At 34.0% G+C, this 11,603-nt stretch overlaps 1 protein-coding gene across 1 annotated transcript; it reads left to right on the top strand.

The window, feature by feature from the left end:
• The first annotated feature begins 2,443 nt into the window (after nucleotides 1-2,443).
• LOC132563137 (uncharacterized) lies at nucleotides 2,444-10,453 on the top strand. The gene is made up of 8 exons (XM_060227897.1): nucleotides 2,444-2,762; nucleotides 3,038-3,349; nucleotides 3,453-3,737; nucleotides 4,979-5,308; nucleotides 6,979-7,263; nucleotides 7,668-7,994; nucleotides 8,284-8,619; nucleotides 10,017-10,453. Exons 1-8 carry the CDS (start codon nucleotides 2,444-2,446, stop codon nucleotides 10,451-10,453), a joined length of 2,631 nt encoding a protein of 876 aa, XP_060083880.1.
• The last annotated feature ends 1,150 nt before the right edge of the window (nucleotides 10,454-11,603 follow it).

Raw genomic sequence — 11,603 nt, 5'->3', positions numbered from 1 at the left:
CGTTAGCTCTGTTCTGTTACATTGCAAATATTGTAGCGAGTATTATAGTGGTGGTGGTGGTGGTGGTGGTGGTGTGTGTGTGTGTGTGTGTGTGTGTGTGCGTGCGTGCGTGCGTGCGTGCGTGAGTTATTTAATCTTTGAATCATTCATAATTCCCCAACCTGTTATTGGGTCAAGGCAAGTTCATTGTAACTGTTTCATTTATTTTCTCGAAAATCGTTGTCAGCGCTTTAGTAGCTTAATTTCGTGATAGATTCTTTCACAACCTTTAAAAAGCATCAAAATATCTTGTAAAATTTGAATTTAAGAATAATTTGGCATATACCAAGGTCACCGTTACTATTTAAAATTCATTGTCAGTATTTTCCTGTTTTCGTTCCTACAGGGACTCTCATCAAACCTCATACACATATACAGACTCAAAATTTATTTGACAATGTTGAGTTTTAAGGTTGTTGTTGTGTCATGATAAAGGTCATGGTTACTTTCTTAAGAAAGTCTAGTTGATCCTTGAGATGATGTTCATCTTTCACACTTTTAAAACACCAGTGATGAACCAGTATTGTCAAATTGTTATGATTATATATTACATTAACATTATTTAAAGAACTCTCTTTATTTATTTATCACAAATAAAATCCAAACAACATCGTTTTTATAAGTGATTAAAGTGTAAGAAGAGCTCCTGGGGCCAGCAGGGGACATGTATTGCTTTAGCAATAATCTGAATGATTGTTTATCTAGTGATAAAAATAATTGTAGACTATGTTTTTTTTTCTACTATGATTGTGCTTACAGTTAATTTGAAGTTTCGGAGTGAATATTACTCCTTTCTAGTGCTGATATTATATATAAAAAATCATAGTTCATTTCTGTTTGTGAACAAAGGTGGATTGTATGTGAATGACTTGTCATATATACATTAATATTACACACAAACTGAGCGGCCAGTCACAACAATGAATGTAATATTTTAAATATGATTATTTATGGTTGTCTTAAAATATCACTTTTATAGAATGTCTTATTTTTACGTCAGATGTTTGTCAAACTGTTGAAGCTTTGTATGCAATTTGATAACGGTATGAATTTATTACCATATAAAATACAAATAAATTATGGTATAATTTCAAATGCGTTGATATTGTTGTGAGTGTGGATTGGCTCATGTGAACTCGCCCGGAATTTGATGAGGAACAGAATGTCACATTTTTCACCATGATGGATGGACTTAGTTTATGCTGGTGTAGCCTGATATATTCTACACCTGCAGTTCACAGCCTGTTACATACTTGTCACATACCGTAATATATATTGACAACAGTTATGAAAAAAGGAAAAATCAAACACCACATTACAAACGAACATAATTTCGGTGTCGATTTCACAAAATGGGCTTAAAATATAAAAATTCTTATCCCTAAGAATCACATGTGAATAACACTTATTTTGACTTTCCTTTCGATCTCTTTGGATTTTTCTTTGTCGCCTTCAAAATTAAGCATCACTGACGATTCCTAGAAGAATGAAACAAATGTATGATACAGTTTACATAACTGATTGGCTGTACTGTACCTAAATCTAAATTATCAACAGATGCTATTCACTTCAATATTCGAGTCAAAATTAAAAGAAAACAAAACACTCCATTATGAATTAGACTGGGATAAGGTAGATAAATGATCGCCTCAGACACGTTGTCTAGGACGCTTTAGCCTTATCTTTTTATAATCAATACGAGACGAGATATCTCATATCGTAAGGAAATATCACCTGCCGCTTGGTCGAGATATCAGCTAAAACACTGTCTCGGTTTCATTTCTCCACTATGTCGTACCTGAGATATTCCATGTCATCTTATATTTATATCTGTCTTGCTGTTCATTTCTGCTACAAAGGTAAGGTATTGCTATTATTTCTATATTTCAAAATGTTTTATTTTACTCTCTCTCTCTCTCTCTCTCTCTCTCTCTCTCTCTCTCTCTCTCTCTCTCTCTCTCTCTCTCTCTCTCTCTCTCTCTCTCTCTCTCTCTCTCTCTCTCTTAGCATATTTAAAAGAACATACTGACATATGGAAAAGAAATAACTATTATAAACAAATGATATAATTTTGTTAAATTATTAAAGGATTTTTTGGCTTTTTCTTCTTTGGATGAATATACGTACTTATTAAACTTAATCAATATTTCAAAGGTCGATAATTCCATATTTAATATATATGTGTGTATTAATATCGATTTGTACATGACGAGAAAACATTTGTATCTATCAACGTTTAAAATGCTGTATGTTTTGTATGTGTAAGATGTTTATCAGATATCCGTGCAGATATACAGATGTATTGTAAGGTACTTTCTGCAGTGTTAGCCAACTACCACTGAGAGGGAAATTATAATTTTTTTCACTAAGTGATTCTGTGGCACAATATCTTATCAATTAAGAAATGTGTTTTAATAAGTTTTCGGCAACTCTTCAAGGATATGTGACTGGATTACAGGACACCTCTACAGTTCTACAGACATGGGTACACCCCGAGTATTTATACCTCGAGTGGACACCAATTGAGAACATATCAAGAAACTCTAGCGTGCCTAACAATTTTCTCACTTACCAAATTATGGGTACTACGTCACATTCAGTGATCCAACTGAAAAGGGAAACAACTCACGCGAATGTATCTACTTCTTCCTATCCTGGCATGCTATTTTTTATCAGACTCTTTGGAAACGGCAAACATTTAGCCACAAGATTTGTGAGATCTGGTAAGTTATGTGTAGCTACTCGATAAAGTTATACTACATGAATATGGCCTTGATTGGTTACCATGTCTTATATATTTTGAACAGATAAATAGCAATCAGCGCAGCCCTAGCGGTGAAAAGTATAACGAGGAAAAGATAAGGTTGCACGTGAGTTTGTAACCAACTTTGCTTTAACACGGTACACACAGATTTTTCAAATCAATTAAGTGGAATATTTTATTTTTGTGCAAGAAACGATTTATCTACAATGTTAATTACTTTGGTCTAACTTGCAGCATGTGGTACTACACACAGGATGACAAACAACATGGCATCATTTATTACGTCACCGAATTATCCAGAAAAATCGCGATCAATGACGGTATGTAGATGGACATATAAGGGTGATGCGGATAAATGGTTTAAATTAACACAGAATGACGTAGTATTACCGCATGATTCCTGTCAAACATTTATCAACATATCGGGTCAACCGCTGTTGTGTAAAACGTCATCAACTGAAGATGTCTTCTACGTCACATCAAATGTGACCACAGTGGAATTCGTGAGCAGATCACAAGGTGGACATTTCAACTTCACTATTGAAGGTATTCCAATGAAATAAAACTCGACACAGAAAAGATGAAATGAATATTACTTTTTAATATGAATGTGTATATATTTTTATATAAGTTTTTGTTTTGCTTTCAGCTATACCGTCGCTAGAGCTGCCAACCAACATCACAGCACGAAATATTGACGACGTCGTCCGTGTTTCGTGGATAGATGTGAACCCTATCGTACGAAATCTGTATTATATGGTGATATATAATGTAATACCATCTTTGATCGAAACCATACAACAAATGGCCTCCAACACTTCCCATTACGATATCGACGTGAAAGGTCACAAAGGTCAATTGTTCAACATTTCCCTAGCTCTAAAAATGCCTTACTGGAAAAGCAATAGAACGTCGGCAGTTATAATGCGATCAGGTAACGTTTGCATGTTTAATTCATGATGATATAATTTTCACACCATTTTTCTACTGTTTTCCTCAACAGGTCATATCAATATTTCAGTAATCGGATATTGTTTCTATTTTAGATTCTTGTATTAAAGTAGATCATGCTTTTCCTTCAAATGGGTCTGTTTACTTGTTGATTTCATTTGCTACCGTACTAATGTTAGTTGTGTTTTATAAGCTCATGAACTACTGACATCTTAGGAATATTACAAGATGTAACCAAATTTTTATGTTGCCTTCCAATATTTCTTAATGAAAATTGAAAAAGATAGATATATGCATTGAACTGTACTCAGATGCCTTTACTTGACACTATGAGTGCCACCTGGACAAGGACAAATTCAGCATGATGAATCAAGTGCTCTGTCGACATTACCCTTATCCTATTTCGCGTTCACATTGCTATGAATGTCAACTAAAAAAGGTTCAATGTTTAAATAAAAGTTTACAGATATGTAGTAGGCGCTTATCTTCCGGAACACCTGGTCTTGCTCCTTAAAATCTTCCTTTTGTGCATAGCTTGCTCTAGATTTATTGATTTTGAGTTTAGATTAGGATTATGTTGGCATATTAGAATTTTCTTGATTTTGTTTTAATTTTATCGAATTTCAGTTTGGATTATGATTGTGTTGACATGTTGGTATTCTCTTGTTTCTTTTAATTCATTAATTCATATGTTTAGTCATGTTGCCATAGTAACGTTAAATATGTTGGGATAAATCCCGGAAAAATCATTACTCTACAAAGTTGTTTTTTTACGAATTTCGGGTATTGATATATGGAGTAACCCTGGAGTTTAAATTCTCACAGAATTGATGAAATTATGTTACATTTCGTGGTTCAAATTTTCAGTTTTATCAAACAGTTGAAGTAAAACGGCTAAATCTCTAATGGAATTCACGAAATGCGCCATGATTGATCTAATTGATCTATCTATTTAAATTATTTTTTCTATTACATTTGGTATATGTTATGATGTTATCCACAGAAAAAGCAAAAACAAATAGGGCACCCCGAAAATAACTACTTTAATATAAGGTTTGATGATTATTATGTGAAAGTGATATTATATGTAATAATCAAGTAAATAATTTCAACAGATAGTTAATTGTATATACATATGTAATAGTGTAATATGCAAAAAATAATGCAAATATGTACTGCCACTTTGTAACATAGATTTAAGAGTATTTTTTACATGTATTTCAGGATGTCACGAGGAATTTTACCTACAAGAAAGACAATCGATAATCCTGACTACCCCTAATTTCCCTCAGGATACAGAAAGTAATATCCTCTGTACCTGGGATGGGTCAACCTCTCCGAACGCTTTTCTTAGTATATCAATGATAGATACTGATGTATCATATGACCTTAACATTCCACGGAAAATAATTTCAGTGACATCACCTAATGAGACAATAACACATCTACTAGTCCCAAATAAGCCTCTGGTTATGGAAGGACATTATGTAACGGTACAATTACGAACGGACGGGTTAAGATATTCTGGATTTAGGCTGATGGTCAGATCAGTTGGTACGTATTACAAATTAATTTGGTTCTGTTGCTAAAACCCTTGTTCTCATTAGAGAACGTGACATTACTTACTTGGATTGGCCAAGTTTTACATGCGGGTGTCGTCGATGTTTTTATATATCATCGTGTGAAATGCAGTGCCATATCTTCGTTTTGTTTTCCTTCAACTTTGCACACTACGTACGTCAGTGACCATGTATTCATCGAAACGTCACATTTCAATCTTCTACTGGTTATGTCAAAAGAACTCATAGATTAGGTAATAGAAGGACGAAACAGCTGTATGAAATAGCATCACTGACGTGTCCTACAGGGACGAAACAGCTGTATGATGTAGTCCATGACAGACGAAGCAGTTGTAAGATATAGTGTACTTCATAGTTTGGCACAACTGTATCTAGATTTATACATTCGCATTACTAGGTGCTATTCATCCGTGTGTCTTGTACCGTCTTAGTGTAAACAGTCATTACAAGCAGTATATAGTATGTCCAATTTAATGTAAACAGCCATATTTGTTTGTTTACTTTAAACTATTGTGATTCAAATGTTTTAATAAGTTTTCTTTATTTGACTTTAACAGTGATGGTTTGATGGGAGTAGACAGTTAAATGTTCACGTTTGATGAAAAATTAGATACACAAAAATCCTATGTGAGCAGTAGTTAGGATCTCATACAAAAACGTTTTATGATTATGATAACGAGTTCTGTAGAATATTACATGTGATATATATGATATAATAGCAGATGAAATAAGATATCAGCAAACGTATTTATGTTACTGTAAAATCAGTTATTTTCATGGGGTTTAATTTTCACGACTTTTCAAAACCAACTTTTTCGTGGACACTTGAGATCGTGGATAAATAAAGCTCGATCACTCTATTTAGACTAATTTTAAAAGTTTATATTTACACTCTGGTTGTTGTGTCTCTTTATGAACTATCAACTGAAAAAACAAACATTAGACAATAAATACAGCGATTCACGTATCACTATCAGCTGATCGAATACACAAAATAATGTTATTAATCGGCGAATTAATGACAGAGGCCCAGTAACTAGGCCAAGATTAAACCACCCGATCAATGACACTTTTATCAATTAACAACCACACTGAATTAATCTGATTTACATTGAAACCAAACAATGTTGAGATTTCTAAATGACAGCAATATTGTATTGACTCCTGAGCGATTTCAAATACATCATTTATATCTGGTGTACAAATATTAACTGTAATTGATCTGCCTGTAATTGTGCTTAAGACCCCACTTCCTCCCCCTAACAGTGACAATGGAAAGAAAGTTAATTAATGACCAGTTCTATTTATACGATACAAACATGAGTAAGCTCTTATATCAACAACATCAACAAATGTAATAAAACCTTCCGTTAAGAAATAAATTCCACCAATTGTGAAAACAACCACCAATCTAGAACTAGAAAATTGTCATTCCTTTAAACATCAAGAGTTGCAAAATGACAGATCCACAGATTCACTTTTGTAATTTTATGTAAATATACGAATTTTTCATTATCATAGCTGCATTGAATCCGTATGTGGACATATGAATTTGCGGATAAAGATTACCCCTAAATCTACAAAAATAAATCCCCCACAACAATAAAGGACTTTTAATATTGTTTATGTTTGCTTACACAACAGCCCCTCCAACATTACCACCACAGCACGTGCAAGTCCAACTGACTGGACCCAGCATGCTACTGACCTGGAGGTCACCTTCACTTCGTGGCAGTGATGTCATAAAATATGTTATCTTATATGACGTTATGCCTGATGTTAAAGGTCAAGAGTTGAATGTAAATAAATCCACCAATCAGTATACACTGAGTACTCGTGCGTACAAGGGGAGATTATTCAGCATTGGTATTCAGGCTGTTACCGAAGGCGGCCGAAGTCACATATCCAGACCTATATACGTCAGAACACGTAAGAAAGATATAATCACATGAATAAATCATAACATATTATTAGGATAAAAATGAGATCAAAGTAAGTAAGTAGATTATGTATCAGAAAGGCGAGTAAGACAGCATGGAAAATCATTCTTTTGAAACGAAATTCTATGTAATATATCCTGTATGGTTTAGTGGTGTTTATAATTCGTTATATACATACATATATTCGTCAGCGGTTACTTATCTTGTTGTATGTTAATGCTCTGGTACTGCAAGGATTCAGTACAATTTACACATTACTCAGAGACTTTAAATGGCTCGTTATTTGTTTCTGAGCAGAGGCTGTCATCCAAATACAATGATCTTTAACTATAATATATGAATCATTTTTGTATCGTGTATTCATATTTTCATGTTTCTTGCGTTTTTTTAAAGACTGCGGCGGAATGAGATCACTAAAACATCACGATACGATGCTAATTATCTCCCCTGGAAACAAACAGGATGAATATCCGCCAGATGTCGTATGTAAATGGGCAATTTCAACAAATGAGTTACTTTGGCTTAAAGTTGACGTTGAGAAATTTGAATTAGAAAATTCCCTTAGTTGTGTCTCAGACTTTTTGGAAATCAATGGACGTCGTTATTGCGGATCAAATATACAAAGTACTCTTTTATACAAGACCAATTATATCGAGATGGTGTTTGTTACAAACGAACAAATACAGGACAGTGGCTTTATACTTACTGCCAAAGCTGTTGGTAAGTACAAGTGATGTTTTGCTATCTATTTATAGCAGTTGTCACGTGAGCAAGAATCACAAATGAAATAGTTAGTCCACCCTTAATCTACATAAATCAAATCATATATATCATTTCAAATTTGAATTTTTGGCGACCATAAAGGAATACTATTAGATCGGCAGTATAATAGAAAACAGACAAATAAGTGGACATTTATATCCTATAGAGATCTTAAGTTCACACTGAGTTTTGTATTTATCATCTTGAGCGTCCAGATATTGTATGTAATTCTAACGGAATTTTGTAGCACCCGCCCCGGACCCTCCAGAACAGATCTGGACGACGTCTTCTGAATATGGGCTTATTGTGAGGTGGACGATGCCGAATCAAAACCATGCTTACGTCATAGGATATAGAGTTAACTTCCGGTATAAGAACTTTTCTAGGGTTGAGGGAATACTAACATCCGGTGAAAGCATGCTGACAAATGAAAACAGCTGGCATAGCGTTGTTATCAACAAGGATACTTTTATTTACGTCATCAATACCCTTGCTAGTCCAGGTGCAGTGATTGAGATTTGGATGGAAAGTCTTGGTGAGGCTTCTAACAGTGCCTCTACTGATGTTATTACTTCACGTACACGTAAGTACAACAATGTGCACATTTTTGCTGTCTCATCCACTTCAATGTGTCGTATATATTTGGCTTATCATGGCCAGAAGGATCAGGAGGACAAAACCCTAGTCCGAAGTTGTGAGTCATCCAACATGTACTGTATTAACATTTTGGCAGCTTAGTTATTAGTGTGAAATTCATTTGTAACTTCATACCAACTAAGCAGAAAGGTTTTCATGTGATCTGACTTTGATAATGGTAACTTTGAAGATCCTGCTATTCTTATCAACCCCTTACACGGGTAAGGTGTCCATAAACATCGGTCGTGCATCAGCTGTTGGAAAAACACACTTCTTAACGGCTGATTAGATTGAAAATGTGTGACTGCACTGCAAAAAGCAATGTTAGGAACTAAACTAATTATTGGTACAGGTAGTGTTTGGCATAACCTGTAATTATTGTGGTCAATCCGAAATCTACAAAGTATTATGACGATATCGATAACGTAGGAGTATGGCTAAAGGTTTCTTCAGATCGATACTACAATACAATGACCATTTGAGGTCAAATGATATTTGATTATTTCTTCATTACTATGTATAATGCACTCTTTGGTCACATGTATAGACGTATGAGGCCGAGGAAGAAATCCTATCTAAAAATAATCTTTGTTTTGGTCTACAATTGTTTCTTCTGCTAGTACCCGGTTTGTAATTCTCATGAAGCCGAGAATCGGACCGATTTATGCTGAGGTGAATTTGTCGTTCGGCTAGACATTTTAATTGAATTACCTCGGATGCCAGGAAACGGGCCTCTCGTACATTGTTCAGTGAGGATGCTGCCAGTTGTGAAATTATTGTAGCTGTCCATAGGGACATAAATTCAGAAAACAAATTATCATTTTTTGTTTCGGTTTTTATCAATGTTGTGAGTTTATTGTTCGCACATCAGTGTTTTCTTGTTTCTTTTTTATTTATATACCACAGCTTATATGTCTACGGTCTTTTGTAATCTTACCAAGTCTGTAATTTCGTCGTAGAACTTTACTCCTGGACTAGATTTCGTTGAGAACTTAGGTTGTCCGTGCTGGCCTCCATTCAAGACGACTCCTGGATTTGGACTGATTTGTATATTGTTATTTTAATATAGACTTTATTTTACAGACCAACGGAATTGGGCAATATGTAAAGTCAATGAAATATTCTGAAAAGGACCAGTTCAGTAAAGTAAATATAACAAAGCTAAATCGATCGAAATTTCCATAACATCCAAACTTTATCAGTGTACCATAACTTAGACAATATAGAGATAAAAATGTCGAATACAAACATTGAACAAAACGCAAAGACGAAAACATTTTCAAAAAGATTTTATATATTCTGAAATGGGATATTTTTCATAAGTTATAATTTCTTCATTTCCAGATTGTGGTGGAACTATTAAATTTAAAAACAGAACAGAGTATATATCATCCCCCAAATTTCCTGATATGGACAATAACGACATATATTGTCTGTACCACGTCATAGGTGAAGTGGAAGTGAATCTAACCATTATTGATGTGAAATTTCAAAATGACGACCCCACCAAGCATTGTTCTTATGGATATTTACTTGTGGATGGAATGGAATTTGGATGTGGACAGCACACAAGCGACGTGACCACTTTTTTCTATGGATATGAATTCATTATCAAGTATCATAGTAATGATGGTCGTTCCAGATTCCTGCTGGAGCTCAAACTATCTAAACGTATAGAGAAAGTCGTGGATGATTCCTTAACTAATAATTATAGTTACATTACACTACCTAATATAATTCTTTTGATACCTTCTGTATTTTTGAGTCGTGTATTTTTCTAGTGCATGTAAAACTCAATAATACGACGCATTTGTGAGTATTTATTTAGTGGTGTGAATCTATTCAGTCAGTTTCATAGTACAAACCTATGCGAATACTGACACCTAGGAAGTATATCATCCAATGTATAGGTTCATATAGCTTAATTTCCATCAGCAATCCATTCGATAACTCTGTTTTACACAGATAACATTTTACATTATAAAATATACAATGTTGCTTTTCTTAAGATATTGAAAGATTTCGTATACCTTAAGTTTTACATTCAAATAAAGTATAATACAAAATTATTAACCTTGTTTCCTATGGGTTACTATACCACGGTTATCAACTGGTTTTTGTCATTGTGCCAGGAATATCCGTGTTCATATATATATATATATTGCCTTAGTATTAATAAATCTGAGATTGGATTATGATTACGTTGACGTGTTGGTATTTTCATGTTGTTCTTTAAGTAAATAGTCAACAAGCTTGGTATTCAAATGTCCTTTAAGTTATCAAGGTAAGCCGCCCTCACTGTGGGATATCATACAGTAGACAAATGACAATGACTTATCGAACCGTCAAATTAAGAATTTCTATCATCTTATTAAGCTTGTATTAGTAGGTTATTAACTATAGAATCAATCCACATTGAGGCTTTTAATATGATCACCTATAGTAGCTAGATGAACAATGTTTTATGTAAAAGGTATGCCATTGTTGTTGAATAGATGCTTAATGGTAAAGGTACACTCGTTTGTCGTTGTAATAAACAGACAATTCAAACTATGTGTTTTTTGTTTTTTCTTTACCATTGAACAAACGGGATGTGCTGCTTACAAGCTGCTATGCTTGAATGATAATACTTATGTTTTTATTCTGCCAAAATTCTCTGAGGGAAATAATTCCCTTTACTGACGACTGACAAAAGTGAAATATATTACGATATCTTAAAATAATTTCCTCATCAAAGCCATCCGATTAACTACAAATAAAACAGCACCGGTTCATAATGCGTTTAAATAGGTCATAGCAAAAGACACAAGTCTCAACATAGGATGCTGGGTGACTAAATTCTCGCTTTGCTTGAAACGAAAAATTGTTAAAAATGTGGAAACCTTAACATAAGATGTTATTCACCAAAGTGTGTTTAGAGATGTAAAATCT

The sequence above is a fragment of the Ylistrum balloti genome, unplaced genomic scaffold, assembly GCF_031769215.1.
Source record: "Ylistrum balloti isolate Yb309-2 unplaced genomic scaffold, AGI_CSIRO_Ybal_v1 Utg371604, whole genome shotgun sequence".
In the NCBI taxonomy this organism is placed as follows: domain Eukaryota; kingdom Metazoa; phylum Mollusca; class Bivalvia; order Pectinida; family Pectinidae; genus Ylistrum; species Ylistrum balloti.
This window is presented reverse-complemented; position numbering and strand designations above follow the sequence as displayed.

What these genes read in the sequence shown, in the direction of transcription:
- LOC132563137 (XM_060227897.1), top strand. Translation starts at nt 2,444, where the DNA reads ATGTGTTTTAATAAGTTTTCGGCAACTCTTCAAGGATATGTGACTGGA. An exon ending in GCTGATGGTCAGATCAGTTG is followed by an intron (nt 5,309 to 6,978) that starts GTACGTATTACA and finishes CTTACACAACAG; the next exon opens with CCCCTCCAACATTACCACCA. An exon ending in TGTTATTACTTCACGTACAC is followed by an intron (nt 8,620 to 10,016) that starts GTAAGTACAACA and finishes CTTCATTTCCAG; the next exon opens with ATTGTGGTGGAACTATTAAA.